General features: G+C 42.3%; 1 protein-coding gene across 9 annotated transcripts in view; it reads right to left on the minus strand.

The window, feature by feature from the left end:
- plekhm3 (pleckstrin homology domain containing, family M, member 3) overlaps nt 1–18,396 on the minus strand; it is a 149,660-nt gene that overhangs the window by 32,820 nt on the left and 98,444 nt on the right. For 8 of the 9 annotated variants that reach the window (XM_072261321.1, XM_072261320.1, XM_072261319.1 and 5 more), the window contains one exon: nt 10,261–10,324. In XM_072261321.1, the coding sequence (XP_072117422.1) occupies nt 10,261–10,324 (64 nt within the window). Of the gene's footprint in view, nt 1–457; nt 1,618–10,260; nt 10,325–18,396 lie in introns of those variants that run through there. The other variant, XM_072261322.1, reaches the window with a different exon arrangement.

Here is an 18,396-nt window from a genome sequence, read left to right on the forward strand (position 1 = left end):
TAAGTAATCTACTGTAGAAACAACAAATATCTGCCAGGATATAGTCATAGTCATACTTTATTGATCCCGGGGGAAATTGGTTTTCGTTACAGTTGCACCATAAATAATTAAATAGTAATAAAACCATAAATAATTAAATAGTAATATGTAAATTATGCCAGGAAATAGGTCCAGGACCAGCCTATTGGCTCAGGGTGTCTGACCCTCCAAGGGAGGAGTTGTGAAGTTTGATGGCCACAGGCAGGAATGACTTCCTATGATGCTCTGTATTGCATCTCAGTGGAATGAGTCTCTGGCTGAATGTACTCCTGTGCCCACCCAGTACATTATGTAGTGGATAGGAGACATTGTCCAAGATGGCATGCAACTTGGACGGCATCCTCTTTTCAGACACCACCGTCAGAGAGTCCAGTTCCATCCCCACAACATCACTGGCTGTACGAATGAGTTTGTTGATTCTGTTGGTGTCTGCTACCCTCAGCCTGCTGCCCCAGCACACAACAGCAAACATGATAGCACTGGCCACCACAGACTCGTAGAACATCCTCAGCATCGTCCGGCAGATGTTAAAAGACCTCAGTCTCCTCAGGAAATAGAGATGGCTCTGACCCTTCTTGTAGACAGCCTCAGTGTTCTTTGACCAGTCCAGTTGATTGTCAATTTGTATCCCCAGGTATTTGTAATCCTCCATCATGTCCACACTGACCCCCTGGCTGGAAACAGGGGTCACCGGTACCTTAGCTTTCCTCAGGTCTACCACCAGCTCCTTAGTCTTTTTCACATTAAGCTGCAGATAATTCTGCTCACACCATGCAACAAAGTTTCCTACCGTAGCCCTGTACTCAGCCTCATCTCCCCTGTTTTCCCCTGATCTTCTTTGGATGGTGTTATAAGATCATTTAACGTCCCTAATAAAAATCAAACCTGGCCTCAATTTAATGCTTTATCTGACCAGCGGCATCCCTAACAGTGCAGCACTGCTCTTGTCCTACAATGGATGCCAGCCTGGATGTTAACTCAGGTCCCTGGAGGGTTTGTTTGCTTGAAGAAGATACTAAACTAAGCATTTCAAATACAGATGACTGAGACACAGACACGTTTGTTCAGTGACTTGTTAAGCATTCAGTGACGTTTTTCAAAGCAGCACAGAGCTGTGCCAACATTCCTCCCTTAACTAAAGGTACAAAAACAAAATGAATCCAATAGTCTTTCATCTTGTTTGTGGAATGTAGCAGGTGGAGAAATCATGTTAAGCAGTGTGACCTATTTTAATATGTATATCAGCATCATAGTCAAGATTTGATATTCCCAAATTCAGAAAGAAAAGTAGAAAACTATTAATAATGTATTACTGCTGTAAATGCTTTCTCTAGCTCGGGACATGCATCTTACTACCAGTATGGTGCCTGAGATGAACAGCCAGTGTGGAACCATTGGTTTCTACACCCTGGAGCAGGGAGGGCAAAATCAACTAGATTGCTGCTCATGGGTAACTTCCAGTGGGTTGATGACCAAGTGAGGCTTGGCCTTTGCATCATTGTGTGGTCCAGAGATCTGCAAATTTCACACTGTGGAGCTACGTGCCAACACTTCCTGGGAGAAAACTCCGATAAAACACTGGCAAGAAAAAAACAAATGTCAAATCTATTAAAGCCTTTTTATTCTTGCATGAAGAATTACTCCAACTTTCCTTTTAAATAACAGCAGGTTCAATTTGGACCTGGACATTAAATGATAGAAAGCTTACTTATTTTAGTCACAGTGAACAGTTCCATTCAAATCAGCTTGCTGCTCTTGGGAGTACATGGTGCCACTTTCTATGTCCACAGACCTCTCTGATCTATTGCCTCAATTCAGATCACACTAAATTATACCCTACTGGGACTGAGGGAGACAGGTTTGAGCTTGTTCTCCAAATAAACAATCTAACAAACTGAAAAGAAGAAAACAAGACAGCTCAAAGGGTTTAGGAAAGCTGCTGGAACGTTTCTGTGCCTGCAACATAATACTTCCCTCTGATTAATGTCATTTACTCAATCTGAATTCAGTTTAATGGAAGCTTTGCTGTTAGCATTTGACTTTCAGATCAATAGTACACAAAGAGCTGGCCATAGCATCATGCCACACAGAGCTTGCAATAAGGCTTCACTGCCAGTTTATACATACAAATCTCCAGCATTCGAGGAGACAAGAAGGATGCAGAGGTTGGAACCTGGAGCAACAACACAATCTGCTGGAGAAACTCAGTAGGTCTAGCAGCATCAGTGCGAGGAAACACCTGTCCTTACACCTCCTCCCTCACCACCATTCAGGAACCTAAACACTTTCCAAATGAGGCGATGGTTAACATGCATTGCCTCTAGACTTGTCTACTGCATTCAGTGCTCCCAGTGTAGCCGCCGTTACAGCCGCAGTTTTGCAGAACACCTGCCTCAGTCCACAACAACCAGCTCAAGTTCCCAGTTGCAGACTATTTCAACTCCCCTTCCCATTCCCATTCCCACATTGACCTGTCCATTCTCTACTGCTAGGAGGAATACGAATAGGCAATAGACAATAGGTGCAGGAGTAGGCCATTCAACCCTTTGAGCCAGCACCGCCATTCACTGTGATCATGGCTGATCATCCACAATCAGTATCCAGTTCCTGCCTTATCCCCATAACCTTTGATTCTGCTATCTTTAAGAGCTCTACCCATCTCTTTTTTGAAAGCATCCAGAGACTTGGCCCCCGCAGCCTTCTGGGGCAGAGCATTCCATATATCCACCACTCTCTGGGTGAAAAAGTTTTTCCTTAACTCTGTTCTAAATGGCCTACCCCTAATTCTTAAACATGCTTCCTGCCTCCAGCGTGTCCAATCCCTTAATAATCTTATATGTTTCAATAAGCTCCCCTCTCAGCCTTCTAAATTCCAGAGTATACAAGCCCAGATGCTCCAATCTTTCGATATATGACAATCCCGCCATCCCGGGAATTAACCTTGTGAACCTACGCTGCACTCCCTCAATAGCAAGAATGTCCTTCCTCAAATTTGGAGACCAAAACTGCACACAGTACTCCAGGTGTGGTCTCACCAGGGCCCTGTACAGCTGCCGAAGGACCTCTTTGCTCTTATACTCAATTCCCCTTGTTATGAAGGCCAGCATGCCATTAGCTTTCTTCACTGCCTGCTGTACTTGCATGCTTGCTTTCAGTGACTGATGTACAAGAACACCTAGATCTCGTTGTGCTTCCCCTTTTCCTAACTTGACTCCATTTAGATAATAATCTGCCTTCCCGTTCTTACCACCAAAGTGGATAACCTCACATTTATCCACATTAAACTGCATCTGCCATGCATCTGCCCACTCACCCAGCCTGTCCAAGTCACCCTGCATTCTCATAACATCCTCCTCACATTTCACACTGCCATCCAGCTTTGTGTCATCGGCAAATTTGCAAATGTTACTTTTAATTCCCTCATCTAAATCATTAATATATATTGTAAACAGCTGCGGTCCCAGCACTGAATCCTGCCGTACCCCACTGGTCACCGCCTGCCATTCTGAAAGGGACCCGTTAATCGCTACTCTTTGTTTTCTGTCAGCCAGCCAATTTTCAATCCATGTCAGTACTCTGCCCCCAATACCATGTGTCCTAATTTTTCCCACTAATCTCCTGTGTGGGACGTTAACAAAGGCTTTCTGAAAGTCCAGGTACATTACATCCACTGGCTCTCCTTTGTCCATTTTCATAGTTACATCCTCAAAAAATTCCAGAAGATTAGTCAAGCACGATTTCCCCTTCGTAAATCCATGCTGATTTGGACTAATCCTGTTACTACTATCCAGATGTGTCGTAATTTCATCTTTTATAATTGACTGCAGCAACTTTCCCACAACCAACGTCAGGCTAACCGGTCTATAATTCCCTGTTTTCTCTCTTTCTCCCTTCTTGAAGAGAGGGACAACATTAGCCACCCTCCAATCCACAGGAACTGATCCTGAATCTATAGAACATTGGAAAATGATTACCAATGTGTCCATGATTTCTAAAGCCACCTCCTTAAGTACTCTGAGATGCAGACCATCAAGTCCCAGGGACTTATCAGCCTTCAGACCCAACAGCCTATCCAACACCATTTCCTGTCTAATATAAATTTCCTTCAATTCATCCATTACCCTAGGTCCTCTGGCCACTATTACATCTGGGAGATTGCTTGTGTCTTCCCTAGTGAAGACAGATCCAAAGTACCTGTTCAACTCGTCTGCCATTTCCTTGTTCCCCATAATAAATTCACCCGCTGCTGTCTTCAATGGCCCAATTTTGGTCTTAACTATTTTTTTCCTTTTCACATACCTAAAGAAGCTTTTACTATCCTCCTTTATATTTTCAGCTAGTTTACCTTCCTACCTCATTTTTTCTCCGCGTATTGCCTTTTTAGTTACCTTCTGTTGCACTTTTAAAGTTTCCCAATCCTCCGGCTTCCCACTCGTCTTTGCTATGTTATACTCCTTCCCTTTTATTTTTATACTGTCCATTACTTCCCTTGTCAGCCACGGCCTCCCCTTACTCCCCTTAGGATCTTTCTTCCTCTTTGGAATGAACTGATCATGCACCTTCCGCATTATTCCCAGAAATACTTGCCATTGCTGTTCCATTGTCATCACTGCTAGGGTATTGTTCCATTGAACTTTGGCCAGCTCCTCCCTCATAGCATCATAGTTCCCTTTGTTCAACTGTAATACTGACACTTCCGAGTTTCCCTTCTCCCTCCCAAATTGTAGATTAAAACTTAATTATATTATGGTCACTACCTCCTAATGGCTCCTTTACCTCGAGGTCCCTGATCAAATCTGGTTCATTGCACAACACTAAATCTAGAATTGTGTTCTCTCTGGTAGGCTCCAGTGCAAGCTGTTCTAAGAATCCATCTCCGAGGGACACCACAAACTTCCTTTCTTGGGGTCCAGTACCAACCTGATTCCTCCAGTCTACCTGCATGTTGAAGTCCCCCATAAAAACTGTAGTATTACCTTTGCAACATGCCAACTTTAACTCTTGATTCAACTTACACCCTACATCCAGACTACTGTTTGGGGGCCTGTAGATAACTCCCATTAGGGTCTTTCTACCCTTAGAATTTCTCAGTTCTATCCATACTGACTCTACGTCTCCTGATTCTATGTTCCCCCAGCTAGGGACTGAATATCATTCCTCACCAACAGAGCCACCCCACTCCCTCTGCCCATCAGTCTGTCCTTTCGATAGGACGTATATCCTTGAATATTCATCTCCCAGGCCCTGTCCACTTGAAGCCATGTCTGAATACCAAAACAAACTGGAGCAGCAACACCTTGTATTCCATCTGGGTAGTCTACAACCCAATAACATAAATAATTTCCAACTTCAGGGACTCCCCTACCCTCCCCATGTTCTTTTCCCCCTCTCCCCCAGCTCCTCCTGATCTCCTAGTCCTCTAATTTTTGTTCTCTTCCCATTATCCCCTCACTCATCTTCATCCCCTCCCACCTCCTGGTTCAATTCACCCACTTAACACACAGATTTTCCCCACCCTACTTCTGGTTCCAATTATTGTTCACTTCTCCCTTCTACTCTAATGGTCAAAGCTCAAAGGAAATTTATTATCAAAATATGTATATGTCACCATATACTACCCTGAGATTTGTTTTCTTGCAGGTATTCAAAAATTACACCCAAAGACTGACAAACAACCATTGTGCAGAAGAAAACAAACTGTTCAAATATATAAAAATAAATAAGTAAGTAAATAATACTGAGAACATTAGTTGCAGAGACTTTGAAAGTGAATTGATAAGTTCAGACTTGAGGCTATCCATGCTGGTTCAGGAACTTCAAAGAGTAATAACTGTTCCTGAACCTGGTGGTGTGAGACCTAAGGCCCTTGTACCTCTGAAGGCAGCAGTGAGAAGACAGCTTGACTGGGGCCCTTGTTGATGAATGCACTTTCTTGTGGCAGCGCTCCTTGTAGATGTGCTCAATGGTGGGGAGGGCTTTACCTGTAATGGACTGGGCTGATCCACTACTTTTTGTGGGCTTTTCCATTCATGGCCATTGGTGTTTCCATACCAGGCTATGATGCAACCAGTCCTGATACTAGTTCTCATTCTCACCTCCTTTATTTAGTGGTATTCAACACTGGTAGCACTTTGTGTTTCTGCACATCTTCCTCCACCAGCTCTCCTATCTTCACACTCCCATTCTTCAACCCCAAACCTGCTCCATCTGTTGTTTTTATCTGTTCTGTCTCTCTCTGTCTGCCTCTGCTTATCACTCACCCGCTGAAGTCTTCCCAGTTAGGTAAGAAGAAGCAGGACCTTGGGATTGATGATCTCGGGTTACTCTCAGCACCAAAGGCTAATGAGTTCAGAAATAAAAACAGAAGGATAGGCCAGATGAATTTGTGGCTGAGGAGCTGATAAAGGGGCAGTGATGTAGCTTTTTGGACCAATGGGATCTCTTCTAACGTAGAGGTGACCTGCACAAAAGGGGCAAGTTGCACTTGAACTAGAGAGGACACAATATCCTTGCAGGGAAGTTTGTTAACTCTACATGGGAGGGTGTAAATTAGATTGGCAGTTGAGTGGGACTCTGAGCAGGGGCAAATCATGGATACAGTACTAATGAATGAGAGTAAGTTTAGTAATCAGGTTAGCCAAGGCCACTGTAAAGTCAGGGGAAAGAATACTTAGTTAAACTTCATTACTTCAATACATGAGGTTTAACAGGCAAGGCAGAGAACTCAAGGGTGTGGAGGCACTGGGATGTTATAGCCAAAACAGAAACATAGCTGAGAGCAAGAGCAGGATTGGCATTTTAACATTCCAGGATGCAGATGCTACAGGTGTGATAGCAATACAGGTAAGTGAAAAGGGGCAGTAGCCTTTTTGATAAGGAAGGTCAAAACAGCAGTACTTAGAGATGACATTCATGGGGGATTGTGAGTACAGGTAGAACTTAGAAACAAGGGAAGGGTCACTCTAACTGTATTATCCACCCCTCCAATAGTCAGCAGGAACTTGAAGAGCAGGTGTGTAGAACAATTACTCATAGTCATAGGAATAAGGGTGTATTAGTGGGAGATTTTAATATCCTCCTTGCTGAGGATCAACACTGGCGCACCTCAGGGGTGTGTGCTTAGCCCACTGCTCTACTCTCTATATACAGATGACTGTGAGGCTAGGCATAGCTCAAATACCATCTATAAATTTGCTGACGATACAACCATTGTTGGTAGAATCTCAGGTGGTGATGAGAGGGTGTACAGGAGTGAGATACGCCAGCTAGTGGAGTGGTGCCGCAGCAATAACCTGGCACTCAACGTCAGTAAGACGAAAAAGCTGATTGTGGACTTCAGGGAGGGTAAAACGAAGGAACACATACCAATGTTCTTTGAGGGATCAAAAGTGGAGACAGTGAGCAGCTTCAAGTTCCTGGGTGTCAAGATCTCTGAGGATTTAACCTGGTCTCAAAATATCGATACAGTCATAAAGAAGGCAAGACAGCAGCTATACTTTATTATGAGTTTGAAGAGGTTTGGTATGTCAACAAATACACTCAAAAATTTCTATAGTTGTACCGTGGAGAGCATTCTGACAGGCTGCATCACTGTCTGGTATGGAGGGGCTACTGCAAAGGGCCGAAAGATGCTGCAGAAGGTTGTAGGTCTAGTCAGCTCCATCTTGGGCACTAGCCTACAAAGTACCCAGGACATCTTTAGGGAGCGGTGTCTCAGAAAGGCAATGTCCATTATTAAGGACCTCCAGCATCCAGGGCATACCCTTTTCTCACTGTTACCATCAGGTAGGAGATACAGAAGCCTGAAGGCACACACTCAGCGATTCAGGAACAGCTTTTTCCCCTCTGAGATCCGATTCCAAAATGGGCATTGAAGCTTTGGACACTACCTCACTTTTTTTTAATATACAGTATTTCTGTTTTTGCACTTTTTAAAATCTATTCAATATACATAATTGATTTACTTGTTTATTTATTATTATTGTTTTAGTTTATTTATTATTATTATTTTTTCTCTGCTAGATTATGTATTGCATTGAACTGCTGCTGCTAAGTTAACAAATTTCATGTCACATGCCAGTGATAATAAACCTGATTCTCATTCTGATTTCCCCGATATTGACTAGGCCACAGAGAGTGTTAAGGGACTAGATGGGGTGGAAAGATTTCCCAGTCAAAATATAGAGAGCCCTATGCAGGAGAGTGCAATGCTGGATCTCCTTGGAGGGAACCAGACTGACTTAGTAACTGAAATGGCCGTCAGAGAGCACTTTGGCTCCAGTGACCACAATTTTGTTAGTTTTAAGACAGCCATGTTAAAGGACAGGATAGATCCACAGGATAGGATCCTAAACTGCAGGGCTAATTTGGGGGATAATAGGGCAGGATCTAGCAGAGGTCAGGTGATCTGCTGAGTTTTTTGTGCGTGTTGCTTTGGATTTCCAGCATCTGCAGACTTTCTTGTGTTTATGAATAGCAAATGCGAAGCTTTTTAGAGTGTGATGTATGAATATTTCTGTGAGGGTGAAGTGTAAACCTTGCAAATTTAGGGAAACTTGAAGCTCTGGTCAAGAAAAGGGAAGCATACATTGTGTTTAGGAAGCTGGGTGGATATTTCTCCTCAGGGTTTACTGAAGAGAAAATAGTGGTTGCTCAAGAGATAAGGGAAACTTGAAGATAGTTTGGAGGACATTCACATTACCAGGGAGGAGCTATTTGCTGCTTACAGCCTTACAGCACATTAAGGCGGAAAAATCCCCAGGATCTGACTGAGTGCATCCTCAGTTTTGTGGGAGGCTTGGGAAGAAATTGTAAAGGACCCTGCAGAGGTACTTGGTTCACTGGTAGCCACTGGTGAAGCTCCCGAAGACTGGAAGGCGGCTAATACTGTTCTGTTGTTTAAAAAGGGTTGCAAAGCCAAGCCAGGGAACTACAGGCCAATCAGTCTGACATCAGTCGTGGGGAAGATACTAGAAAGTACTCTGAGGGACAGGATCTACTATAAGCATTTGGATTAGGAAGACCTCACTATGGCTTTACGCTTGGGAAGTTGTGTCTGATGAATCTTTTTTAAAGTAGTCACCAAAATGGTAGTTGAGGGTAGGGCAGTCAATGTCGTCTGTTCATATTTTAACAAGGCTTTTGACAAGGTCCTGTAGAGTAGGCTGGTATAGCAGATTAGATCCAACAGAATCCGGGGAGAACTACGTAGTTAGGTGGATTCAAAGTTGGCTCACAGGTAGGAAGCAGAGGGTAATGGCTGAAGGTTATTTCTCAGAATGGAGGGTTTGGTAATGGGAGCCTTGTTATTCATTATTTGTATAAATGATGTGAATACAAATACACATGGCAAGATCAGTAAGTTTGTGGATGACATGAAATTACGTGGTGTTGTTGATAGTGAAGAAGTTATTATAGATTAAAAGGAGAATCTCAGAAGAGTAGCAAGCAGATTTCAATACAGATAAGTGTGAGGTGATGCACTTTGGAAAGTCAAGCTAGTATACGACATTCAATGAATGGTAAGGCACGAGGGAGTCTAATAGAACAGAAGGACCTAGGAATACAAGAGCATAGATAGCTGAAAATGGTGTTACAGTGAAACAGGCTGGTGGAAAAAGTGGCAGGAGCAGATACGATTACAAAGTTTAAAAGACAGGTATGTGGAAAGGAAAAGGTTTAGAGTGAAATGGACCATTTTCAGGCAAATAGGATTAATGCAGTAGGCAATTCAGTTAACATCAAAAAGTGGGCCAAAGCGCCTGTTTCTGTTACGTATAACTATGAATCTAAGTTCTAGACAAACACAAATTGTTTCTGATGTATAATGTTCTATTCAGTTGCAATGATGCTGAATTTGTTGCGATTTATTTAGAGAGATCGGCATCTAAACATCCAAACACAATATATGATTTTGTTCTATACATAACAAAAATGTTCCCAAAAGCTTCACACCAACATCTTAAAGAAGGAAATGCTGGGGTTTAGGGAGGTTGATGAAGACATCAAATTTAAGAGGTTGGAAGTAGAGCCCCAGCAGAGATGGGTAGGTAAAGATTGACTACGTAAGTAGACAACAGGATTACCAAGACAAATTGTACTTTGCCTGGCTCAGAATTCTAATTAAACAGATGCATGCAGAACAGGTTAGGCTAAATGGGATTATATTTAACATACTGCTGAGCTCAGAGACTGATGCTCAATATCTACCATGTTACATACCTGTTGAAGGTCAGCCAAGGAGTACAAATGGACATGCTGCAGAATATATTCCCTGGGAAAGATTCTACGGAGAAAAAAATAATAGTGTTATAAAGCTTTATTATCAGCAACCTGCAAAAACAAATATGAAACTTTGACCATCTAATGAATACACAAGCTTTACTACTGAGGCTTTTTGCCACAAAAATGCAGCTTTAGGAAATCCAATATTTTCAATTTCACAAGCCTTGAAACAACACTGCCTGTTGGAAAATTGTTTATGAGGCATCAGCAGCAGTTTAGCATCCCATTCTCCATGCAGTAGCTTTGACAACAAGTGTAGAGTAGTGACTCAGAAATGGAATGTTTTTCAATGGAGCCCTGCTTTACTGTAGCTAAAGAAAGAAGCAACTCTGGGGTATACTTTCTGTAGTGTGGTTTGAAAGTATCTTGTTGTTTCTTTACTATATTGGGAAACTAAATGTTTGGTATTTTAACCGCACTGTTTACAGCATCACATTTCAGAGCACTTTATAATGAAGCAATATTGAAATGCAACTCTTTTTGCTGCTGCCATCGGGAAAGGAGGTATTTTGGAGATGTGAAGATTCAGAATTCTCTAGGGTTGGGGATACTGATTAATACCAAGATATTTGGATAACAGAAGGGCACTATAGGTTTAGATGTTTAGAAGGGTCTGATAGCTAGGGTACTTAATCCAAAAGTATGATGAACATAATCAGTCTGAGGACGTACTGAATAACTCAGCATTCATAGCCTTCAGGGGCAAGAGAGCTGCAAAGCTTCAGTCCCAATCCCACCCACCTGCAGGAAGGGGTTCCAACTATTTTAAATGATGAACTTCCCACTGTGAGGCAACACCTCTTGGTTGTAGATTACTCACCAGGGAAACATTCTCCTTGCATCTAATCATTGAAGCCCTCTGAGAATACACTGCAATGAAATCACCCCTCATTCTTCTAAATTCCAGGGAGTACAGGCTCATTTATACAGATAGAGGCTGAAGAACAAGGCTCCAAAGATAAAAAGTAGTGGATATGGCCGAGTTCATCACAGGTAAACCCTCCCCATCACTGAGCACATCTACATGGAGCATTGTCAGGACTCACACCACCAGGTTCAGGAATAGCTAATATCCCTCAGCTATAAGACAAATGAACTAGAGGGGATAACTTCACTCGTCCCATCACTGAACTGCTCCCACAACTTATGGACTAAACATTCAAGGACTCTTCATCTCATGTTCTCGATACTTATTGCTTATTTATTTCAAAGTTCAAAGTAAATTTATTATCAAAGTACAAATATGTCACCATATACAACCTTGAGGTTCATTTTCTTAAGGGCATATTCAGTGTCTACAGAATAATAGCCATTACAGAATCAAGGAAAGACTACCCAACTGGTGTGTTCATCTAGAGTGCAGAAGACAACAAGCTATGCAAATACAAAAAAGAGAAATAATAATAATAAATAAATAAGCAATAAATATCGAGAAAATGAGAGGAAGAGTCCTTTAAAGTTATTATTATTTTTCTTTCTTTTTGTATTTGCACAGTTTATACTCTTTTGCACACTGGTTGCCTGCCCTGTTGGTGCAGTCGTTCATTGATTCTATTATGGTTATTGGATTTATTATGTCCACAAGAAAATGAATCTCAGGGTTATATATGTACTTTGAACTTTGATTTTAAAAAAAAGAGGTGGTCGCGAGAGGCAGAGGAGTGACTTCAGGATTTCTTTGAGTCAGTGGGCTGAGCTCTGTTCAAAGACTCATCAGAAGATCTGAGTGAATAAACCACGGTTATCATGGATTTCATAAAAACGGTCATAGACGAGTGCGTCCCCGCAAAATCATTCACAGTCTTCCCCAACCAGAAACCCTGGGTAAACCATGCAATCTGCAATCTGCTGAGGGCCAGATCAGTGGCATTCAGGTCTGGCAACCAGGTAAGATGCAAGGGGTCCAGGAACAATCTCCGGAAAGCCGTCTCATGTGAGAAGTGGCAATTCCGGACCAAACCTGAATCACTGAAGGATGCTTGACAGCTGTGGCAGGGCTTGAATGCTCTCACCTTTTACAAAGTGAAACCAAATGGCATAGGTGACAACAAAGCTTCACTCCCAGGTGTCCTTTTATGGTCACTTTGACTGTCAAAATATGGAGGAACCTCTATGTACTCCCACAACTCCTGGTGACCCTATGATTTCAGTCCATGGGGCTGACGTGAGAGCATCCTTCAGGAGGGTGAACCATCTGGCTCACTTGAAGTACCTGGCAAAGTACTAAAAACCTGTGCTGATTAACTTGCTGGACTGTTCACCGATATCTTTAACTTTGCTTCGGCAGTCTGCAGTACTCACCTGCTTCAAACAAGCTTCGATTATACTGGTGCCAAAAGAGAATGTAGTAACTTGCCTCAATGACTATTGTCCAGTAGCTCTTACATACACTGTGATGAAGTGCTTTGAGAGGTTGGTGATGAAACATCATCTCCTGCCTGAGAGGCGACTTGGATCGGCTCCAATTTGCCTACCGTCACAACCGGTCCACAGCAGATGCCATTTCATTGGGTCCCTACTCAACCCTGGAACATCTGGACACTGAAGATGCATACATCATGATGCTCTTCATTGACTAAAGCTCAGCATTCAATATCATCATGCCCTCAACACTAATCAAAAAGCTTCAAGACCTCAGCCTCGATACTTCCTTGTGCAATTGAATCCTCGATTTGCTCACTAGCAGACCCCAGTCAGTTCGGATTGGCAAAAACATCTCCAACAGCACAGGTGAACTACAAGGCTTAGCCCCCTATTCTATTCACTTTATATTTATGACTATGAGGAATGCACAGCTCCAATGTCATACTTAACTTTGCTGACAACAAGACTGCTGTTGGCTGAATCAAAGGTGGTGAAAAATCAGCATATAGGAGTAAGATTGAAAATCTGTCTGAAAGGTGCCACAATAACAACCTCTCACTCAATGTCAGCAAGACCAAGGAGCCAATTATTGACCTCAGGAGGATGAACCAGAGGCCCATGAGCCAGTGCTCATTCGGAGTTGAGAGGTGGACATCAGCAACTTTAAATTCCTCAGTGTTATCATTTCAGAGGATCTGTCCTGGGCCAAGCAAGAAAGTGCAATTATGAAGAAATCAGAGCAGTGCCTCTACTTCCATGGAAGTTTGTGAAGATTCTGTATGACAGCTAAAACATCAGATTTCAATAGATGTGTAATGGAGAATATATTGACCGCCTGCATCACAGCTTGGTATGGAAACACTAATGCCCTTGAACGATAAATCCTACAAGAAGTAGTGGATACGGCCCAGTCCATCAATGGGTAAAGTCCTCTCCACCATTGAGCACATCTACACAAAATGCTGTCACAGGAAATCAACACCCATATTCAGGACCTTCCCATGCTCTTGCTGCTGCCATCAGAAAGAAGGTACAAGTACCTCAAGACCCACACCACCATGTTCAGGAAAGATTACTACCCTCAACCATCAGGCTCTTGAACCAGAAGGGATAACTTCACTCAAGGACTCTTCATCTCATGTTCTTGATACATTGTTTATTTATTATTATAATTTTTCTTTTGTATTAGCACACTTTTCTTTTGCACAATGGTTGTTGTCTGATCTGTTGGGTGTGGTCTTTCATTGATTCTATTGTTTTTCTTAGATTTACTGTGTTTGCCAGCAAGAAAATGAATCTCGGCGTTGTATATGGTGACGTATATGTACTTTGATAATAAATTTATTTTGAACTTAGAACTTCGAGAAAACAAAGACATGTCTGTCCCCGACTCTGATGAATCTTTGTTTCACTGCCTTTGCAGCTATCATATCCCTTCTTACATTGCATGAAACCTGCATTCCATACTTTTACACTCTCACTGGTAATAAGACCTCCCTAAAGTCATCACTCCATTTCCCTTCCTAACTATCTGCTTATCCCACATATGAATTTGTGTCTCTTGCAACGCTGAGCATGCACTTAAGAGTCTGACCCTGTTTAAATAATAGCCTTTTTTACCTCCAAGATGGGTCGCTTTCCACTTCCTCACATTGCACAGAGGCTAGTGGGGTGCACAGAGGCACAAGTAGTACAGCTGTTTGCTCGCAGCACCAGCGACCCCAGGTTCAATCTTGACATCCAGTACCATCTATGTGCACTGTGTACACTCTCCCTGTGACCATGTGGGTTTCCCCCGGATGCTGCAATTTCCCAACGCACATCCCAAAATATATTTGGCTTGATAGGTTCATTGCCCACTGTTTATTGTCTTTAGTGTGTGCGTACTTGGGATTGGGGGGGAGGTTTGTGGGGTAGCATGATGGGAATATGCTGAGAATAAAATGGGTTTAGTCCCTTATTTTATGAAATAGTGCTCATCATTTTCCAATAATTCAACATGGTTTTCAAACAAATGAAGCTTTGTAAATGTGGCATGGCGTAACGCTGTCTAGAAGGAGTTTTGTACGTTCTCCCTGCGACCGTATGGATTTCCCCGGGTGCTCCAGTTTCCTCCTACATTCCAAAGACAAGTTCAAGTTTCACAAACACAAGAACATCTGGAACTCCAAAGCCACTCTCACAACATGCTGGAGGAATTCAGCAGGCCGGGAGGAGGTATCTATAGAAAAGAGTAAACAGTTGATGTTTCGGGCCGTGACCCTTCACCAGGACTAGAAAGGGAAAAGGGAAGTCAGAGTAAGAAGGTTCCCACTTACTCTGGCTTCTCCTCTTCCCTTCCTGTCCTAATGAAAGGTCTTGGCCTAAAACGTCAACTATTTATCCTTTCCATAGATGCTGACTGGCTTGCTGAGTTCTTCCAGCATTTTGTGTGTGCTGTTCAAGTTCACCTTTAAGTGGCATTCAACCATACATGAATAGCCATTAATACACCCAAACACAGAGTGTTAACTCTGGGGTCAAGGTGCAAAACACAGTACCAACTGTTATACACAGAACAAGGCATACATAGCACATAGAAGACTACAGTAGAATACGGTCACACAAAAAAAACATATAGTTGAAGTCCGAGTCCATGAATGTTGCAGTAGTCTGAGGTCAAACACAACACATCTTGTTTTCTGCCAAGCAAACACTAGAGGGCTGCACTGACTCCAGCATGTACGCCATGCCACACCGACTCCGACACCTTTCTCCTGGACGGCTGCAAACATGCAACACTTGAGGCTTGAGGCCCAGTCCTCACTACAACCGATGCCATACAGCTCCCCCACTGTCTGCCCACGTTTTTTGCAAATAAACTAATGAATCAGGCTTGGAGGATTCCACATTAGCAATGATTTTGAGATGACAAGAAAAGTGGCTCAGCCGATCACTTACTGTTAGTCTGCACACCTCCTTCGCCTCTCTAAGGCTGGCAGCACGATTCACACCAAGTCCAGCTCTTCAGTTTTTCTGCCAATGATCAAGCAACTCACTAATGGAGTAGACCTGCAGTACCTTAAGTACTTAACATCTAGCAGGATCTTGCAATTGTAAAATATATGTTTAAAAAAGATAACACCTTTGGTTGGCCCATAGAAGCCACTGAGCCTGAGTGTGCCACATCTTAGTGGAAGTTCCGACAAGAAAAGACCTACAATTTAGCAGGTTAATTGGTCACACTGGTGTCACTGGGAAGTATCTAGGCTGGAAGGGCCTGTTATCCAGCTGTATCTCTACATAAATTAAAAATACATGACTAATGACTGTCACTCCTCTTAACTGCGGAACGTCGTGCAGCTGTACACTCCAAGGCATCCTTTTACTTTTTCCTCCCTAATCACTATGGAAACAATGCTACTAAAATGATTTTCAAAATGGAAAATTGAATTTCATGTAGAATCTGTTATTAAATTTGGGTGACAATATTTTCATAAGTCTATGTCAGTCAAAGATCAAGTAGAAGGTGCTCCAAGTCGATATCTTTGTAAGACATTCAAAGATTTCCCAATTGGTTGCATGCATCAGAAATAATAAAGTTCATATGCTTGGTGCATAATTTTTTATGAGTGCATATTTTTCTTTGTAACAAATAAACGTGTTCCTAAAACAACAAAATTTCAAGTTTTTCTACAATCACTGATATTTGAAACCAGTTATAAACCCCTTTATTTGTAATATCACTCTTCATAGTATCTCATTTGTCCTGCTATGCAGGGACCTGGAATCACATCACTAGCTCTGTCCGGTTACTTTACTTAGTTATTAAACTGTCACCTCTCAAGTCAAAAGATTGACTCCAGAGCAAATAGATTCAGGCTGACACTGAGAGAGCATTGCCACAAAATACTCCCTGGGATAGGAGAATCAATCCTCTGATTGAATCAACACAATCTTCCAAACAAAGCACTGATTATGCAATTCCCCATATGATCCACTGATTATTGCAAGAATCTTCCGTAAGTAAGCCCCAAGCAGCATGGATATGATTGAAGCAGAGTTGGAATTATTCAGCAATTCAAGCAGCATCAGTGGAGGCAGAAAAACAAAGTTGATGTCTCAGGTTAATGACCCTTTCTGAAAAGTAGAAAAGTGAGGAATTAAATGTGTTTTAAGTCACAAAGAGAGGAAAGGGTAGAGAGAACAAAGGAAAAGACCGTGACAGGGTAGAGATCAAGGTCTGTAGTTTATAGAAGAGATTCTGCAGATGCTGGAAATCTAAAACAACATACAAAATGCTGGAGGAATTCAGTAGTTCTGACGAAGGGTCTCAGTCCAAAATGTTGACTGTTTATTCCCTAACAGAATGTTGCTGCCTGACCTGCTGAGTTCCTCCAGCACTTTGTGAGAAGATCTGTTGTTTGATTCTTTTGTCTGACTGAGAGTATACAGTCGGCCCTCCTTATCTGCGAGGGATTGGTTCCGGGACCCCTCGTGGATACCAAAAAACATGGATGCTCAAGTCCCCTATTCAACTTGTCTCAATGCAGTGGACCTTAGGACCCAGTGGAACCCCGGACCTTACTTAACCTGTCTCAGTACGGTGGGCATTAGGACCCGGCGGCGGAGCTCTGAATCCGCAGTGTTTCTGTTCACGGAAATAATCATAATCACAATTGAAAAAAAGTGGATATAATAAAGCCATCGGAAAGAGGTGAAACACCATTGGTCATTGGAAAAGTGGTCAGCTACAGTTGATCAACGATTGGAACAATTTTAAAGGATAAGGTGAGAAAGGCGCTGCCCCGATGAAAGCTACAATTATTACCAAGCAATACAGTGGTTTAATTATTGGGTTTTGGGGTTTTGGGGTTTTGGGTTTTTGATCCTCTACATCAACCCAGCAGGGATACACAGCGCGCTCGGGAGCGATCTGTCACTGGATCGAACTCGGGAACTTCTGTTCCCGAGCACGGCACTGAAACGTATGGTTCTTAAGTGTTTTATATGCATAGAAAGGTAAAATATATACTATATACTAAGACAAACGTATGACTAACTGACGCTAAATAATATCGGATGTACCTGTTCCGACTTACTTAGTAAGAGAACTTCCGTTTTTTTTCCATCCCGATCCACGATAACCTGCGCACATCCTCCTGTATACTTTAAATCCTCTCTAGATTAGTTATAATACCTAATACAATGTAAATGCTATGTAAAATAGTTGTTATACTGCATGTTTTAGGGAATATTGACAAGAAAAAAAAGTCTGTACATGCTTGAACAACAAGTGCTGGAAGAGCACTTCCGGGTTTTCTCGATTCGCGGTTGGTTGAATTCACGCATGTGGAACTCGCGGATAAGGAGGGCCGACTGTACTGCCTTTCCACATAACAGTAACTGCAACAGTTTAAAGTTTCAACTTACTGCACTTTTCTGAATGGTTACTGAGGATGGGCAATATGCTAGCCCAATGATCAGATTCCAACAATGAATAACAGAAAAATGCTGAATCTTCATACAACAAGACTATTGAATCTCATTTTGATCTTTAGACTTTGGGAAGGACGTGAAGACTTTAGGAGAATTCAGAAAATATTTAGTAAAATGAACCTGGAAGGAACCTCAATATATGAATGGACTGGGGGACTGTTCTTTGAAAAAGAAACATTGAAAGGTGATTAGTGAGAAATGTTGAAAATCTTGAATAGTCTAGAAGCGAAA

This window comes from Mobula birostris, chromosome 6 (assembly GCF_030028105.1).
Source record: "Mobula birostris isolate sMobBir1 chromosome 6, sMobBir1.hap1, whole genome shotgun sequence".
NCBI classification, from domain to species: Eukaryota; Metazoa; Chordata; class Chondrichthyes; order Myliobatiformes; family Myliobatidae; genus Mobula; species Mobula birostris.